The sequence below is a fragment of the Petromyzon marinus genome, chromosome 80 (assembly GCF_048934315.1).
Source record: "Petromyzon marinus isolate PM22_M1 ecotype Great Lakes invasive population chromosome 80, UKy_Petmar_22M1.pri1.0, whole genome shotgun sequence".
Classification (NCBI taxonomy): domain Eukaryota; kingdom Metazoa; phylum Chordata; class Hyperoartia; order Petromyzontiformes; family Petromyzontidae; genus Petromyzon; species Petromyzon marinus.
Genome location: NC_133746.1, coordinates 514,280 through 534,520, shown reverse-complemented (window position 1 = coordinate 534,520; position 20,241 = coordinate 514,280). Strand labels below are relative to the sequence as shown.

Here is a 20,241-nt window from a genome sequence, read left to right as displayed (position 1 = left end):
AGACACATAGAGACACACAGAGACGCATAGAGATACAAAGAGAATCATGGACTCCAAAAGGGATACATAGAGTCGACAGGGACACATTGAGTCTGACAGGGACCTATAGATATATATGGTGACCCATACAGACACATAGAGACCAATAGTAAACATAGTGACCCATAGAGACCCATACAAATACATACAGACCGATAGACACACAGAAACCCACAGACACACAGAGACACATAAAGACACACAGAGACCCATACAGATACAAAAAGACACAGAGACACACAGAGACCCATAGTGATACATAGAGACCCACAGTGATACATAGAGACCCATAGAGATACACAGGGACCCATAAATACCCATAGAGACCCAAAGAGAACCATAGTGATACAGAGACCGAATGAGACACAGAGAGATACACAGAGACACATAGAGATACATAGAAACCCATAGGGACACACAGAGACCCAGAGTGATACATAGAGACCCATACAGATACATAGAGATCGATAGAGACACAGAGATCTAGAGATAGACCCATAGACATACACATAGACCGATAGAGAAACACAGAGGCCCCATAGTGATACATAAAGACCCATAGAGATACATAAAAACCTAAAGTGAGACATAGAGACCCATAGAGATACATATAGATCGATAGAGAAACACAAAGATCCATAGATACACAGAGACACACAGAGACCCATAGGGATACAAAGAGATTCATGGAGTCCGACAGGGACACATAGAGTCCGACAGGGACCTATATAGATGCATAGTGACCCATAGAGACACACAAAGACCCATATAGATACACTGAGACCGATAGAGACAAACAGAGATCCAGGGATACACAGAGACCCATAGATACACACAGATCCAGAGACACAAAGAGACCCGTAATGATACATAGAGACCCATATAGATACATAGAGACTGACAGGGACACAAAGAGATCCATGGATACACAGAGACCCATAAAGACCCAGAAGGTTACATAGAGACATATAGAAATACATAGAGACCAATAGAGACACACAGAGACCCATAGAAACACAGAAACCCATAGAGACACAGAGACCCTTAGAGACAAAGAGACCCATAGTCATACATAGAGACCCACAGAGACCCACAGACACCCAGAGAGACACACACAGAGAACCATAAAGATGCATAGAGACCCAAATACTAAACTAAACGATATAGATTTTCCAGGTAACGAGCTATGTAGCGCTGGCTATTACAAATGACAGAAGCTCAACCAAGTGGCTGATAACATCATCATCATCATGTGGAAATGTACACACACCCACAGAGACTCAGACTCACCACACTGAAACCCACACACTCACCACAGAGACCCACAAACTCACCATACTAAGACCCACACACTCACCACACGGAGACCCACAGACTCACAACACAGACACAGAGAGACCCACACTCACCACACCAAGACCTGCAGATTCACAACACAGAGGCCCACAAACTAACCTCACACAGAGACCCACATTCACCTCACACAGACACCCACAGACTCACGACACCGAGAACCACAGATTCACCTCACACAGACACCCACAGAATCACCACACACAGAGACCCACACACTCACCTCACACAGAGACCCACACACTCATCTCACACAGAGACCCACAGACTTCAACACACAGAGACCCACAGACTCACCACACACAGACACACACACAGACCCACAAACTCACCACACACAGACACACACAGACTCACCTCACACAGACACACACACAGACTCACCACACTCACCTCACACAGACACACACAGACACACACAGATACACACAGACACACAGACTCACCTCACACAGACACACAGAGACTCACCTCACACAGACACACACAGACTCACCACACACAGAGACCCACAAACTCACCACACACAGACCCACAGACTCACCTCATACAGACACACCACACACAGACACACACAGACTCACCTCACACAGACACACACAGAGACCTCCAAACTCACCACACACAGACACACACACAGACTCACCTCACACAGAGACACACAGAGACTCACCTCACACAGACACACACAGACTCACCACACACAGACACACACAGACTCACCTCACACAGAGCCCCGTGTCGGCATCTTCAGGCTGAGTCGACCTCGAGGAGGCCCAGACAGAGTTCAGATTTTTCCCGCCATCGCCGCCATTCGCCCCGACCGGAAGCGGAAGTAGATGGGGGTGGAGGTGGCGGGCGCCCAAAGAGGCGGGGCGGGATGCGGCTTCCGGGGGCGTGGTCTCGCACTGGCGCGTCACTCGGAGGGGCGTGGCTGACAGCACCGGTGACGTCGCAACATCACGTGCTTCCTCACAGTTGGAGAAGGTTGGTGAAGGAGACGGCTGCTGCTCAAATTTCAGCTGCTTAAGCTTCATCATCTTCGTCCAACTTCTGCTGAAGCCATCCGTGCCAAACCTTTGACGAGGTGAGTGTGTGGGCTCGTGGTGAGTGTGTGGGTCCGTGTTGTGGGCTCGTGGTGAGTGTGTGGGTCCGTGGTGAGTGTGTAGATCCATGTTGTGGGTTCGTGGTGAGTGTGTCGGTCCGTCTTGTGGGTTTGTGTTACGTTTGTAGGTCCGTGTTGTGGGTTATTTGTGAGGCTGGGTCCGCGGTGAGGATGTGAGTCCATGTGAGTTTGTGGTGATAATGTTAGTCCGTGTTGTGAGTTCGTGGTGAGGATGGGGGTTCGTGGTGAGGATGGTGGGTACCTGTTGGGGGGATGTGGGACAGTGGTGAGGATGTGAGTTCGTGTTGTGACTCTCTACACCATCTCCACCCCCCTTCCACCCCCCCACTCACAGCTTTCCACACAGAGACCTTGGGGACTGCTGCGTGAGCAAAGCCACTCTGAGCATCAGCACCATGGAGGTACGCATGGGCCCCTACACTCGACTTACTAACACCACTAGCACTTACGAACACCACCCACACTTACGAACACCACCCGCACTTATAAACACCACCCACACTTACGAACGAGCTTCCATGAAATATATATTTGTTTAACATCGACTTACAACTCGCACTAGCGAACCGAACCGTGGAACGATCCTCCGCGAGATGTAGTGAGTGTTTGTGATGCCTGTACACTACTCTGTGGCACCACGGTGGCTATGAGATGTTAACAACCTCACTAGGTATACAGGAGGTCGTGGTTTTGACCCCGACCCTTAGGCCTATTGTTTATTTGAAGTCTGTGTGTGTAGAGGAGCCTACTCTCAATATTGTTTTTGTGTGTGTGTGTGCGTGTAGACGAGCCAAGCTGGAGCGAGAAGGAGAAAGGGAGTCTCTGACAACACGTGGAGTGCGCTGTCAGCAGCCGGCACCGGCCCTATCTGCAGTAAATCGCCTCGAGGTGAGAACAGCAGTGAGCAAACATGTCCATCGGTGAATGGGGGGAAGTCACTACCGCCATTTTGCATGGGGGACTTCACAGTGGCCATGTTGCTTAGGGGACTTTATGGCAGCCATGTTGCACGGGTGACTTCATTGTTGCAATTTTGCATGGGGGATGTCACGGCAGCCATGTTGCATGGGGTACATTACTATGGCCATGTTGCATGGGGACGTCATTCTGGACATGTTACGTGGGGGATTTCACGGTGGCTATGATGCATGGCAGTCTATAGGATGGCCACGTTGCATGAGGGATATCACAGTGGCCATGTTGCATGGGGGTTGTCATGGTGGCCATGTGACATGGGGGATGTAACGGCAGCAATGTTGCGTAAGGGATGTAACTTCGGCCATGTTGCAAGGGGGACTTTATTGCGGCCATGTTGCATGAGGGCTGTCCTAATGGCCATGTTGCATGGGGGATGTCACGTCAGCCATATTGGATGGGGGTTGTCATGGTGGCCATGTTACATGTGTATACAGTATTTGGCTGTCGCGATATATTTCCACGTGATGAAGATGATGATATCAGCCACTTCGGTGGGGCTTTACCAGCCAAAATAAATATATATATAGTTTAGTTTTACGATGGGTCCCTGTGGGTGTTTATTGTTCGATATGAGCATGGATCTCTGTGGGTCTCTATGGATCTATATAAGTATGGGTCTCTATGGGTCTCTATGGTTCGATACTTGTATGGGTCTCTATGGGTCTCTGTGGGTCTCTATGGTTCGATACGAGTTTGGGTTTCTGTGGGTCTCTGTGGGTCTGAGTTGAGTGATGAGTCTCCACGTGAAGATGATGATGAGGATGATGATGAAGCTCTTACCTGGAATGTAAAAGAAACAGAAATAGTTGAAAGTTTAAGTTGTTGTTGCTGGCACGTGTGCAGAGATCCTGGATCTCTTTGGGCCCCAGCTGAGCCATCGCCAGAAGCTGGAGCTGGCGGCCATGAAACAAGTATGGTTCTTCACTGTGGACAAGGTCGGCAAACCCTGGGGCGGCAGCAACGACAGCTACCACGACGAAAACAACAACTACATCCCTGTGAGGCTCACAGAGATACCCATGGAGACCCACAGAGCCACACATAGAGACACCCACAGAGACCCACAGAGACACCCATAGAGAACCACAGAGACCCAAAGAGACACCCACAGAGAGCCACAGAGACACCCATAGAGACCCACAGAGACCCACTCCTATTGAGACCCACAGAAGCACCCAAAGAGACACCATTAGACACCCACAGAGGTTTTTGTTGGGTTAGAAGGCATGAGTATAAATTTGTAACCTGCCACCACCACCAGACACAGACAGTCAGTTAAGGTTTTGTGTTACGGGTTTCTGGGGGTCTCTGTGGGTGTCTAAGGATCTGTGTGGGTCTTTATTGGTCTGGGTGTCTGTGGGTCTCTCTGAGGATCTCAAGATCTGGGTCTCTGTGTATGTGTTAAAGTTATTTCACGCCGTATGTAGCAAACTTTGGCTAATTCTCCCACAACGACGTCGGCCGCAGTGGCCAGGAGATGTTAACTCCCTCGCCTGGTATGCAGAATGTCGTGGGTTGGATACCGACCTTGACGCCTGCTGTATATTTGGAGTTTGCGTCTCTATCTCTCTCTCCGTGGTTGCGCGGATTTTTCTCCCGGTCCTCCGTTTTCTTTCCTTCCACATTTATAATCAACGTCACCACACATTGAGAGCAATTGGCTTCCGCTATACATTTCCACACGGTGGTAATGATAAGGCCACTTCGTTGAGCAATGATTTGAGATGGCCAGGTCGCTTTTGAACAAGAAGAGTTACTTAGCAGCTCAGTGGAGGAGCCTTTAACAGCATAACAATAGGCTGCAGCCTTTCTGGAAATAAAACACATACTGGTGGTGAACATGCAAACAACAACATGCTCTGATAATATGGCATTGCCTTTGAAACTGATTGGTCTACACCAGAGAGAACAGCCTTCTTTCGGGCCTTGTCTCAATACCTGGGTCTCACCACCAGTGTCTCGCCACCAGCGTCTCACTACCAGCGTCTCACAACCAGCGTCTCACAACCTGTGTCTCACAACCTGTGTCTCACCACCAGTGTCTCACCACCAGTGTCTCACCACCAGTGTCTCACCACCAGTGTCTCATTACCTGTATCTCACTACCTGTCTCACCACCAGTGTCTCACCACCAGTGTCTCATTACCTGTATCTCACTACCTGTCTCACCACCAGTATCTCACCACCAGTATCTCACCACCAGTGTCTCACCACCAGTGTCTCACCACCAGTGTCTCACCACCAGTGTCTCACCACCAGTGTCTCACCACCAGTGTCTCACTACCCAGTGTTAGATGGATAAACGCAAAAAGGCGAACAACTCCCCCAAGTTTTAATGCAATTCGGTATTCTTGGGTCTTTCAGTAAATTAACGTACTGTAGATAGGTTCAAAGAAAATTAAAAAAAATAACAGGAAGACGACCGCTTACGTTGCGATCGAAACGTCGTAGTTTTCTGTTATATTTTATTATTTTCTTTGAACCTATCTACGTGACTTTACCGAAAGACCCAAGAATTTGAATTCCTGCAGTCACAAAAGCTTTAAGTCAAGCATTCGGCAGTTTAACGAACCATTTATACGTTTCCGCGATCTAACACGCAAGCAAAAATAAACCTCCGTGGTGGAAAATGGCGGTCTTGGAAGCCCCGACTGCTGCTGCCACCACCGAGCGTTAGGCGCTCTGATTGCGACGCCTCTGAGTACCGGCCCCCGCCTCTTCCTCCGCCTCCTAGTTCCGCAACGAACAGCTCAACTACCGCTATGAGATGCAGAAGATGATCGGCGAGGGAGGCCAGGGCCTGGTGCTGCAGTGCCGCGACCACAAAACCAAAACGCTCGTGGCCGTCAAGATCCTGTCGCTGCCCTTGTGGTGAGTCAGAGGGCCTTCCGCGGTGGCCCACACTCTCGGAAAATAATCATCAATGATTGGAGTTAAAGCCGTGAAACTGCCACTAACTATGGACTCGCTGACAAAATACTAACTGCCGCAAAACTTCTGCTAACTATAAACTAACAAAATACTAACTGCCGTAAAACTACTGCTAAATATGAACAAACTAAAAAAGATACTAACTGCCATAAAACTGCTGCTAAATTGGAACCAACAAATGTTTAACTGTCGTAAAACTTACTGCTAACTATGAACTAACTCACCAAATAATAACCTGCCGTGAGACGACTGCTATGAACTAAAGTTAACTTTCAAAATAATACCTACCGTGCAACTATTACTAACTATAAACTAAAAACTAACAGACCCATAGAGACCCACAGAGACCCATAGAGACCAACAAAGACACCCAGACCCTGAGAGACCCACAGAGGCCCACAGCAACACCCAGACCCTGAGAGACCCACAGAGACACCCACAGCGACACCCAGACCGTTAGAAATACACAGAGACACCCAGACCCTTAGAGACCCAAGAGACACCCAGACAAATAGAGACCCTTAGAGAACCACATAAACACCCAGACCCATAGAAACCCACAGATATCCACAGAGTAACCCACAGAGACACCCACAGAGACACTCACAGAGACCCATAGATTCACCCACGGAGACCCCCACAGAGCCCCCACAGAGTCACCCACAGAGACCCCCACAGTCACCCACAGAGACCCGCACAGTCACCCACAGAGACCTCCACAGAGTCACCCACAGAGACACCGACAGAGACCCCCACAGAGACACCCACAGAGACCCCCACAGCCACCCACAGAGACCCCCACAGAGTCACCCACAGAGACCCTCACACAGACCCCCACAGAGACCCCTACAGAGACCCCCACAGGGACCCCCACAGAGACACCCACAGAGACCCCCACAGTCACCCACAGAGACCCAAACAGTCACCCACAGAGACCCCCACAGAGTCACCCACAGAGTCAACGACAGAGACCCCCACAGAGACCCCCACACAGACCCCCACACAGACCCCCACAGAGACCCCCACACAGACCCCCACAGAGACCCCCACAGAGTCACCCACACAGAGTCACCCACAGAGACACCCACAGAGTCACCCACACAGAGTCACCCACAGAGACACCCACACAGAGACACCCACACAGAGTCACCCACACAGAGTCACCCACACAGAGTCACCCACACAGAGTCACCCAAACAGAGTCACCCACACAGAATCACCCACAGAATCACCCACAGAGTCACCCACACAGAGACACCCACACAGAGTCATCCACAGAGTCACCCACACAGACTCACGCACAGAGAAACCCACACAGAGTCAATCACACAGAGTCACCCACTCAGAGCCACCCACGCAGAGTCACACCCACAGAGTCACCCACACAGAGTCCCCCACACAGAGTCACCCACACTGAGTCACCCACACTGAGTCACCCACACAGTCACCCACACAGAGACACCCATACAGTCACCCACACAGAGACACCCACACAGAGACACCCACACAGAGACACCCACAGAGTCACCAACACAGGGTCACCCACACAGAGACACCCACACAGAGTCACCCACACAGAGTCACCCACACAGAATCACCCACAGAGTCACCCACACAGAGACACCCACACAGAGTCACCCACACAGAGTCACCCACAGCGTCACCCACACAGAGTCATCCACAGAGACACCTACACAGAGTCATCCACACAGAGAAACCCACACAGAGTCACCCACACAGAGTCACCCACACAAAATCACCCACACAGAAACACCCACAGAGTCACCCACAGAGACCCCCACACAGAGTCACCCACACATAGTCACCCACACAGAGTCACCCACACAGAGACACCCACACAGAGTCACCCACACAGACTCACGCACAGAGAAACCCACACAGTCAATCACACAGAGTCACCCACACAGAGTCACCCACACAGAGCCACCCACGCAGAGTCACACCCACAGAGTCCCCCACACAGAGTCACCCACACTGAGTCACCCACACTGAGTCACCCACACAGAGTCACCCACACAGAGTCACCCACACAGCGTCACCCACACAGAGTCATCCACAGAGACACGCACACAGAGTCACCCACACAGAGACACCTACACAGAGTCACCCACACAGAGTCACCCACACAGAGTCACCCACACAGAGACACCCATACAGAGTCACCCACACAGAGACACCCACACAAAGACACCCACACAGAGTCATCCACAGAGTTACCCACACAGTCACCCACACAGAGTCACCCACACAGAGTCACCCACACAGAGTCACCCACACAGAGTCACCCACACAGAGTCACACACACAGAGTCACCCACAGAGTCACCCACAGAGTCACCCACACAGAGTCACCCACACAGAGTCACCCACACAGAGACCCCCACACAGAGACCCCAACACAGAGACACCCACAGAGTCACCCACACAGGGTCACCCACACAGAGACACCCACACAGAGAGTCACCCACACAGAGTCACCCATACAGAGCCACCCACAGCGTCACCCACACAGAGTCATCCACAGAGTCACACACACAGAGTCACACACACAGAGTCACCCACAGAGTCACCCACAGAGTCACCCACACAGAGTCACCCACACAGAGTCACCCACACAGAGTCACCCACACAGAGACCCCCACACAGAGACCCCAACACAGAGACACCCACAGAGTCACCCACACAGGGTCACCCACACAGAGACACCCACACAGAGAGTCACCCACACAGAGTCACCCATACAGAGCCACCCACAGCGTCACCCACACAGAGTCATCCACAGAGACACCCACACAGAGACACCCACACAGAGTCACCCACACAGAGTCACCCATACAGAGCCACCCACAGCGTCACCCACACAGAGTCATCCACAGAGTCACCCACACAGAGACACCCACACAGAGTCACCCACACAGAGTCACCCACAGCGTCACCCACACAGAGTCATCCACAGAGACACCTACACAGAGTCATCCACACAGAGAAACCCACACAGAGTCACCCACACAGAGTCACCCACACAGAGTCACCCACACAAAATCACCCACACAGAAACACCCACAGAGTCACCCACACAGAGTCACCCACAGAGACCCCCACACAGAGTCACCCACACATAGTCACCCACACAGAGTCACCCACACAGAGACACCCACACAGAGTCACCCACACAGACTCACGCACAGAGTCACCCAGACAGAGTCACCCAGACAGAGTCACCCAGACAGAGTCACCCAGACAGAGTCACCCACACAGAGTCACCCACACAGAGTCACCCACACAGAGACACCCACACAGAGAGTCACCCACAGAGAGTCACCCACACAGAGCCACCCACAGAGTCACCCACACAGAGTCACCCACACAAAATCACCCACAGAAACACCCACACAGAGACCCTCACAGAGTCACCCACAGAGTCACCCACACAGAGTCACCCACAGAAACCCCCACACATAGTCACCCACACAGAGACACCCACACAGAGTCACCCACACAGAGTTACACACACAGAGACACCCACACAGAGTCACCCACACAGAGTCACCCACAGAGTAACCTACACAGAGACCTTCACAGAGTCACCCACACAAAGTCACCCACACAAAGTCACCCACACAGAGTCACCCACACAGAGACACCCACACAGAGTCACCCACAGAGTCACCCACAGAGTCACCCACAGAGACACCCAGACAGAGTCACCCAGACAGAGTCACCCAGACAGAGTCACGCACACAGAGCACACAGAGACACACACACAGTCACCCACACAGAGTCACCCACACAGAGTCACCCACACAGAGTCACTCACACAGAGACACCCACACAGAGACACACACACAGAGTCACCCACACAGAGACACCCACCCAGAGTCACCCACAGAGTCACCCACACAGTGTCACCCACACAGAGTCACCCACACAGAGTCACCCACACAGAGTCACCCACACAGATTCACCCACAGAGTCACCCACACAGAGTCACCCACACAGAGTCACCCACACAGAGTCACCGTTGATTCCGTGGCCTTCCCCCTCCCGCTGCCCAGCTCCTCGACAATGGTCCGTCAGAGGACGGAGCTGGAGGTGGCCAAAAAGCTGCAGGGCAGGGACAGCGATGAGCGCTACGGAGTCATCCGAGTCCTGGACACGTTCGAATTCCGCGGCCACAATTGCCTCGTCGTCGAGCTCTTGAAGTACGTGAACCTTCCCCCCCTCCCCCCCTCCACCACCCACGTGCGTGTCCATTGCTCCGTTCGATAGTTGATTTATTTCGGAATTAATATTTATTTCATATTTGATCAGGCAACTAGATTGATCGATTTATCACATTTATTAATTGAGTTTTACATGCTGGGCTTTTGCGACCATTATAATCCATAATAGAGGTATTTTTGGGTTAGATCGCTTAAAAATATAAATGTTGTGTCGTTTAACCCGCCACCACCCGACACAGCCAACTAGTAAGGGTTGTCACACACTAGCGCTGTACACACTAGTACAGCACTAGTGTGTAGTGTATAGTAGTGTAGTGTATAGTTTAGTATAATGGTACAGCACAACGGTGTGTTGGACAGCCAAGCCACAACATTTACGATCTCTGAGTACGTTTCGCCAGTAATTACAACCAGCTTCATCAGGCGACAGCCAGATTTTGTGGAGAATTCCACCTGTTCCGTTCCTTATAAAGAGGCACAGATGTGGTGACCACACTTCTGTGCGGTAAAGTTGGGCGGGGGATTAATTTTCTAATTTGTTCCCCAATAGCTTTATTTAATACCCGCCCCCCCCACCCCCCCCGCCAAAACTAACCAAGTGGCACATTCGGTTTGGGTTCCGGGTTGTGGGTCGCCCTGCGGACGTCATCGGAACGGGTAAGGGGTTTTAACGTCGTCGTCATTGTTGTCGTGCCAGGAAGAGCCTCTACGATGTCATGATCAAATGGAGCATCAGGCGAATCTACGTGAGGCGGTTGAGGGAGTACACCAGGGCCATCCTCGACTTCCTGTTGTACGCCAAGGGGCGGGGCATCATCCACGGGGACATCAAGCCGGTGAGCGGAGCGGGCACGGTGGTCGCGCCCTCTCATCGGGGCGCTCGGTTAGCTGGCGCGGAGGGCAGCCCGGCCACTGTTGATCGCGGGGTCGATGCGGTGGCTCCGTCCATCTGGAGGGAGGTAGTGGTAGTGTTGGTGGTGGGGTCACTTTACCTCCGGTGAAGACGATCCCGGACGAGGTGGACACTCGTACCGTAGAGGCAGGCCGGCCATGGTTGATCGCAGGGTCAATGCGCTGGCTCCGTCCTTCTACTGTGACTCTGCCACCTCCTCCTTCCAGATGGAGGAGGTAGCAGGAGATGTTACCTACCTCGCGAGGTATACAGGAGGTCGTGGGTTCGATCCCGACCCTGACGCCTGCTGTATGTTTGGAGTCTGCGTCTCTCTCTCCCCGTGGTGGTCACGTGGATTTTACTCCGGGTCCTCCGGTTTTTCCCTCCATGTTCAGAATCAACATCACCAAGCGTTTAAAGTATTTGACCGCTGCTTTAACATTTCCGCGTGATGATGATGATGATATCAGCCCACTTGGTTGAGCTATCGTTTGTGATGGCCAGGTCGCTTCTGACAAAACAGCTGCACAGCAGCACAGAGTGGGGCCTTACTCCTAGTAAAGTAAAACATAGCTTAGTTTTAGTTTGGGTCTCTCTATGTCTGTGTGGGTCTCTATGAGTATGAGTCTCTCTAAGTCTGTGTGAGTCTCTATGAGTATGGGTCTATTTCAGCTTTTATGGGTCTCTATGAGTATGGGGTTCTGTAGGTCTTTATGGGTCTCTATGAGTATGGGTCTCTGTTGGTCTGTGTGGGTCTCGATGAGAATGGGTCTCTGTTGGTCTGTGTAGGTCTCTATGAGAATGGGTCTCTATATCTGTGTGGGTCTTTATGAGTATGGGTCTCTGTGGGTGTGTATGGGTCTCTATGGGCCTGTTGAAACATGTGTTTAGAGTGTTTGGCTGCTGCTATAAATGTCCACGCAATGATGATGATGTTATTACGTAATGGCCAGGTCGTTTCTGATAGAATAGCTACACAGCAGCTGAGCGGGGCCTTACACACTGGTAGTAACATAAAACAAATAGGTTTAGTAGTTTATTAAATCGACTTTGAACGAGTCTCAGGCACATAGCCCATGCCGAAAGTGGGAGGGGGGGGGGGGCTGCCTGTGTGGGTGTGAATGCGCCACTTTGCGTGATAGACCCACTGCTGGCTGGACACTCTTGCCGTAACCTCAGAGCGTGGAATTCCTTCTCTGTCTCTCCCCTTTGTCCAGGATAACATTCTGCTCACCGCGGCCGGCAAAGTCAGGGTCACCGACTTCGGGTGGAGCTCCTACCTGAAGCATAAAAGTGAGTGGCTTTGCGTGCGTGGAGTTTCTTTTTTCAGGGTTAGCTCGCGTCAACGTAAACGTTGCGTCGTCAAACCCGCCGCCATCCGACGCAGGCAGTAAGTGAGGTTCAGCGTCACGTGAACAGGACGCTCCAAATCGCCACTTGCACATCACTAGCCGGTGTGCTAGAGATGTAAATCCACTACGACGTTTACAATTCGAGCGATTACAGCTGAGCATCATCATCGGGCGGGCAGCCAGAGTACGTGGTCCAACCCAAAAACTCGCCTCCGCCGTGAAATATCGGTCGCAGAAGCCGACTAGGCATTTAACCGACCGAAAAAAGAAACCTGTTCAACCCACGTCGCTGTTGACGGAGGGGCTATTTTATATTCATCGTCGTTGTTGTTGTTGCTGTGCAGCCCAACACGTGTGCGGGACGTTGCCCTACATGGCCCCGGAGCTGCTGCTGGGCTACTATGTCACCTGTGCTGTGGACATGTGGGCCCTGGGCTGCACCGTGGCCGAGATGGCCACCCGCAAGTATCTCTTTGATTCACGGACCTACACAGAACACCTGGCCTACTGCATCAAGGTACGGTCGGTGGGTGGGTACGGTGGGTATGGTGGGTGGGTATGGTGAGTAGGTACGGTGGGTATGGTGGGTGGCTGGGCGGGCAGGTCTCTATGGATATGGGTCTCTGTGGGTCTGCACAGAGACCCATACACATAGAGACCCATGCAGACCCACAGATACCAATACTCATAGAGTTTGGTTCGTCTGGCGTCCACAAACAACCGGCGAGGAATATCTAACCTGGTCCTGGACCTCTCATAGGTCCACGCAGCCTCAAACGAGTACTTGGTGTAGCGGTGTGTAGTAAACATTTCCACTGGGGGAGACAAAGGTGGCCGGGCGTGGTGCTGGGCACCCACCCCCTTGTGTGCCATTCCGGCCTTCATAAGTGCTGTTCGCGACTAACAGTGCTTGCCCCAGCAATCAGATAAGGCTTAGACGTGGAGGGGGGGGAGGATTGTTGTCTTTGTACAAAGTGCTGGCCTTTATAGGTGCTGCTTGCGATGAATCAGCACTTGCCCCAGCAATGAGATGAGGCTAATACGGGGAAGGGGAGATTGTTGTATTTGTTCGCAGTGCTGGCCTTCATAGGTGCTGCTCGCTACTAACAGCACTTGCCCTAGCAATGAGATGAGTCTAATAAGGAGAGGGAGGGATTGTTGTCTTTGTACACAGTGCCGGCCTCGACAGGCACTGCCTCCACCACTACTCACCGCTGACAGACGGCACTTGCCCCAATGGGCCCGCTGAGGCTACACCGGCTGTAACCCCTCCCCTCCTCCTTTTTTCTTTGTCCGAAACCGTGCGCAGATCCTGGGCATGCCCCCGAAAAAGATGGTGGACGAAGCACCTAACAAGACAACTTACTTTGGTGAGTCGAAGGCTCGGGCAGGCTGGCGCCAGCAACGTGACCCATTCCCTTTTGTTAGATGGGGGGGTGGCAGTGAGGCTCTTATAGGGCTCTATTGCGGGGGGGGGGCGCTCTGATTATCCCGGAGGGGGGGGGTGGGGGTTGTGGATCTTTGTAACAGTCGTTAGGAAGCATAGGTGGGTGGGTGAGCGAGTGGGTGGGTAGGTGGGTGGGGAGGTGAGTGTGTCGGTGAGTGGGTGGGTGGGTTAGTCAGTGGGAGAGTGGGTATGTAGGTGGGTGAGTGGATATGTAGGTAGGTAGGTGGGCGACTGGATAGGTAGGTGGGTAAGTGCATAGGTGGGTGGGTGAGTTGGTCGGTGTGAGCGTAGGTGGGTAAGTGGGCAGGTGTGTGAGTTGGTGGGTATGTAGGTCTATAGGTAGGTGGGTAGGTAAGTGGATGGGCGGGTATGTGGGCGACGTGGTGGTTGGTGACTCTGCGTGCGTCTCTCTGTTTCTGCAGACCCTGAGGGCCTCCCCTACAACCTGTCCAAGCAGGTGGCACCGGGAAGCCTCCCTCTGCACCGCGCGCTGCAGGGCCACCACCCTCAGCTGGTGGACTTCGTCAGCCGTTGCCTGCAGTACGAACCACACTCACCCCTCGCTCACCCCCACTCATCCCCACACCACTCACCCCCACTCACTCACCCCCACTCAGCACCCCATACCTGTCAACACCTTATCACTGCCCTACCTTACTACAGACACAACATTATTGGTCACCCCGTGACCCTTATAAATCTCAACGTTCATCCTGCAACGTCCCATCACAAGGGACAAACAAACAAATAGACACGAATTATTGTTGTTGCCCAGAATTGAAACGGCTGCACTCCATACAGACCTGAAAACACAATTTCCCTGCACAAGAATACGGAATAAACCATACGGTTTGACAGCTCTGCCACCAACTCACCACCCACCACCACTCCCTCCCACCCTCTCCATCTCTCCCCCCACGCCACTATCTCCCCACTCTCCCCCCACCTCCCACCCTGTCAAATCATCTCACCATGCCCCTCTCACCACGTGTGTGTCTCCCCCCATCCCTCCCCTCCCTCCCCGTGCGTCTCCCAATAGATGGGATCCGAATCTCCGGATGACGCCTGAGCAGGCGCTGGCTCACAGCTGGCTCCTAACCACCACCACCACGACCACCCGGGACACTACCAGAAGGGCCACCCCCACCGTCAGCGAGGCCACCCCCACCAATGGCACCATCCGGGCCACCACCACCACCAGCAGGGACACCGCCAGCGAGGCCACCACCAGCAGCAAGGCCACCCCCACTGCCAGCGAGGCCAACCCCACCACCACCACCATTCGGGCCACCACCACCATCACCACCATCCTGGCCACCACCACCAGCGAGGCCACCACCAGCAGCAAGGCCACCCCCACTGCCAGCGAGGCCAACCCCACCACCACCACCATTCTGGCCACCACCACCACCATCCTGGCCACCACCGCCAGCGAGGCCACCACCAGCAGCAAGGCCACCCCCACTGCCAGCGAGGTCAACCCCACCACCACCACCATCCGGGCCACCACCGCCACTCGGGCCACCACCACCAGCGAGGCCACCCCCACTGCCAGCGAGGCCACCCCCACAACCACCACCATCCGAGCCACCACCACCAGCTGGGCCGACACCACCAACTGGGCCACCATCACCATCAGCAGCAGCGGTGGCACCACTCCTGTGCAGGGATCTGCAGCTGCTGAGCCACGGTGAGCCTCTCTCTGTGTACCTCGCCTGGTACGCAGGAAGTCGTGAGTTCGATCCCGACCCTGATGAGATTTTAACCACCTCGCCTGATACGCAGGAGGTCGTGGGTTCAATCCCGATCCTGATGAGACGTTAACTACTTCGCCTGGTACGCAGGACGTCGTGGGTTCGATCCCGACCCTGATGAGACGTCAACTACCTCGCCTGGTACGCAGGAGGTCGTGGGTTCGATCCCGGCCCTGATGAGATGTTAACTACCTCGCCTGGTCTACAGGAGGTCGTGGGCTCGATCCCGACCCTGACGATGCCAGCTGCTGCTGTATATTTGCAGTCTGCGTTTCTGTCCCCGTGGTCACCGCGTGGATTCTTCTCAGGGTCCTCAGGATTTTCCCCTCCACGTTGAGAATCGGCGTCACGCACTTTGAGTATTTGACTGCCGCTATGAATGTCCACGCGATGAAGATGATGATGATGATATCTGCCCACTTGATTCGGCTATCATTCGAGATGGCCAAGTCGTTTCTGGTCTAAGTGGGTCTATGGGTCTCTGTGGGTCTATGCGTCTCTGTGATTATGGGCCTCAGGGGTCTGTATGGGTCTCTATGAGTATGGGTCTCTGGGGTCTGTATAGGCTCTATTAGTATGGGTCTCTGTGCTTCTCTGAATATGGGTCTATGAGTATGGGTCTGTATAGGTCTCTATTAGTATGGGTCTCTGTAGATCTGTATGGGTCTGTATGAGTATTGGTCTGTATGGGTCTCTATGAGTATGGGTCTCTGTGAATGTAATGAGTGGCTCCAACACGATAAGAACTTGAAACGTTTATTAATAAAACTTCGGTACAGTTGGCCGTCTACTCATCTCTTGTCACTCGCACCACGGATGCATGGCCCCCCAAGCGGCTTCGCTGCCCTGCGCCACGTGGTGCTCACCCCACTCTCTAGCACGCCGCTGGCTGACGGCGCTGGCTAGGGAGCGGCTGATTGGCTGAAGGTCGAGCCGCCACGTGGCCGATGGTGATGGCGGAGCAGCGGCGGCGACAGGAAGCTCCTCTTGATTCTTCACACACCGACCCCGCACCTTGCTCCGGCCCCCGCTTATATTCTCTCCCCGGCGACTAAACCCCGCCTCTGGCCACGTCCCTCATGGAACCTTTGGGAGCGTTCCAGAGGCTTCCCGGGTGGCTCCGCCCCATTACCTTTGGCCTCGATGTAATCTTTCCCCGAGATAACCCATAACTGCATATCACACCACACCCCACGTAATAAAGGAGATGGTGCTCTCATTACATGAGTATGGGTCTCTGTAGGTCTATGGGTCTGTATGAGCATTGGTCTGTATGGGTCTCTATGAGTGGGTCTCTGTGGGTATGTATGGGTCTCTATGAGGATGGGTCTCTATGAGTATGGGTCTGTATGGGTCGCTATGAGTATGTGTCTCTGTAGGTCTATGGGTCTCTGTGGGTATGATGACGATGATGATGACGACGACGATGACAATGATGATGACGATGATGATGACGATGTTGATGACGACGATGATGATGACGATGATGACGACGATGATGATGACGACGATGATGATGACGATGATGCGCTGCTGTGGTGTTGCTGCCTCTCTCCACAGAGCGGAGCCGGAGGAGAAGCTCCCATCACCATCGTCACTGCTCACCCAGACCTTTGGAGAGAGGACGGAGGTGGTGGAGACGCAGGAGGAGGATGACAACAACGAGGAGGAGGATAAAGAGGAGAAGGAGGATGAAGAGAAGAAGGATGAAGAAGAGGAAGAGAAGGAGGAGGAAGAGGAGAAGGAAGAGGAGGAGGAGAGGGAGCGAGGGGTCCTGGCGCGTGTGGGCAAGGCGCTCCGCTCACTCCGCTCGCTCTTCGGCCGCCTGCTCCTCTGTGGTGGACGGCCCACGGCAGAGTAGCGGAGTGGTGGTGGTGGAATCGGTGCAACCACCACCACGAGCAGCAGCAGCAGCACCACCACCACCACACTCACCGCACTCACCGCACTCACCACCCACACTCACGACCCACACTCACCCCCCCACTCTCACCACACTCACCACTCACTCACCACCCACACTCACCACCCACACTCACTCACCACCCACACTCACCACACTCACCACCCACTCACCACCCACACTCACCACCCACACTCACCACACTCACTCACCACCCACACTCACCACACTCACTCACCACCCACACCACCCACACTCACCACCCACACTCACTCACCACCCACACTCACTCACTACCCACACTCACCACCCACACTCACCACCCACACAACCCACACTCACCACCCACACAACCCATACTCACCACCCACACTCACCACCCACACTCACCACACTCACCACCCAGACTCACTCACCACCCACACTCACCACACTCACCACCCACTCACCACCCACACTCACCACCCACACTCACCACTGACACTCACCACACTCACTCACCACCCACACTCACCACACTCACTCACCACCCACACTCACTCACCACCCACACTCACTCACCACCCACACTCACTCACCACCCACACTCACTCACCACCCACACTCACCACCCACACTCACCACCCACACTCACCACACTCACCACCCACTCACCACCCACACTCACCACCCACACTCACCACACTCACTCACCACCCACACTCACCACACTCACTCACCACCCACACCACCCACACTCACCACCCACACTCACTCACCACCCACACTCACTCACTACCCACACTCACCACCCACACTCACCACCCACACAACCCACACTCACCACCCACACTCACCACCCACACAACCCATACTCACCACCCACACTCACCACCCAGACTCACTCACCACCCACACTCACCACACTCACCACCCACTCACCACCCACATTCACCACCCACACTCACCACTGACACTCACCACACTCACTCACCACCCACACTCACCACACTCACTCACCACCCACACTCACTCACCACCCACACTCACTCACCACCCACACTCACTCACCACCCACACTCACTCACCACCCACACTCACTCACCACCCACACTCACCACCCACACTCACCACCCACACTCACCACACTCACCACCCACACTCACCACCCACACAACCCATACTCACCACCCACACAACCCATACTCACCACCCACACTCACCACCCACACTCACCACACAATGGACTACAGCCAGCCTAGCCACGTGCGCGTGTGAAGAGTTAGGATAGAGATACAAAATAAGTTATAATGTAATAATGTGTACATATATATCTAGATTCTAGACCATTGTTTATCGATTGTTGTTGTTAATAAATAAGCGGACTCAACAGAACGTTGCAGTTGTGTTTGTTGTGGCGAGTTGCTGCTGCCTAGGGTCTCAGGTGATTTGCCTGGTATAAAGGAGGGCATGGGTTCAATTCCGACCCTGATGAGATGTTAACTACCTCGCCTGGTACATAGGAGGTCGTGGGCTCAATTCCGACCCTGATGAGATGTTAACTATCTCGCCTGGTACGCAGGAGGTCGTGGGCTCAATTCCGACCCTGATGAGATGTTAACTACCTCGCCTGGTACGCAGGAGGTCGTGGGCTCAATTCCGACCCTGATGAGATGTTAACTACCTCGCGTGGTACATAGGAGGTCGTGGGCTCAATTCCGACCCTGATGAGATGTTAACTACCTCGCCTGGTACGCAGGAGGTCGTGGGCTCAATTCCGACCCTGATGAGATGTAAACTACCTCGCCTGGTACACAGGAGGTCGTGGGCTCAATTCCGACCCTGATGAGATGTTAACTACCTCGCCTGGTGTACAGGAGGTCGTGGGTTCGATCCTGACCCTGACCATGCCTGCTGCTGTATATTTGGAGTCGGCCCAGCTCCGTGTCTCATCAGCAGAAGCAACTGCCCAGATGTTTGTCGTCACATGCACTTAGCCTGACACAGCAGTCAACCCATGGCACCTGCTGGGTCTGTCACGTGACCACCTGCACGTAGCCTCGCACAGCAGTCAACCCATGGCACCTGCTGGGTGTGTCCCGTGACCTCTTCCTCCACCTAGCCTGGCACAGCAGTCAACCCATGGCACCTGCTGGGTCTGTCCCGTGACCTCCTCCTGTACCTAGCCTGGCACAGCAGTCGACCCATGGCACCTGCTGGGTCTGTCCCGTGACCTGCCAGCAG

At 53.5% G+C, this 20,241-nt stretch overlaps 2 protein-coding genes and 1 long non-coding RNA gene across 3 annotated transcripts; all 3 read left to right on the top strand.

The window, feature by feature from the left end:
• Nucleotides 1-4,216: 4,216 nt before the first annotated feature.
• LOC116958569 (dual specificity tyrosine-phosphorylation-regulated kinase 2-like) lies at nt 4,217-6,799 on the top strand. The gene is made up of 2 exons (XM_076057355.1): nt 4,217-4,494; nt 6,231-6,799. The coding sequence occupies exons 1-2, from the start codon at nt 4,399-4,401 to the stop codon at nt 6,369-6,371; spliced, it is 237 nt and encodes a 78-aa protein (XP_075913470.1). The 5' UTR covers nt 4,217-4,398; the 3' UTR covers nt 6,372-6,799.
• A 2,943-nt stretch (nt 6,800-9,742) lies between these two features.
• LOC142907592 (dual specificity tyrosine-phosphorylation-regulated kinase 4-like) lies at nt 9,743-12,072 on the top strand. Its single transcript, XM_076057164.1, has 2 exons — nt 9,743-10,649; nt 11,368-12,072. The coding sequence occupies exons 1-2, from the start codon at nt 10,513-10,515 to the stop codon at nt 11,669-11,671; spliced, it is 441 nt and encodes a 146-aa protein (XP_075913279.1). The 5' UTR covers nt 9,743-10,512; the 3' UTR covers nt 11,672-12,072.
• Nucleotides 12,073-12,778: 706 nt separating this feature from the next.
• On the top strand, nt 12,779-14,284 carry LOC142907684 (uncharacterized). Its single transcript, XR_012931193.1, has 3 exons — nt 12,779-12,855; nt 13,259-13,431; nt 14,224-14,284. It is a non-coding gene; the product is annotated as an uncharacterized LOC142907684 (long non-coding RNA).
• The last annotated feature ends 5,957 nt before the right edge of the window (nt 14,285-20,241 follow it).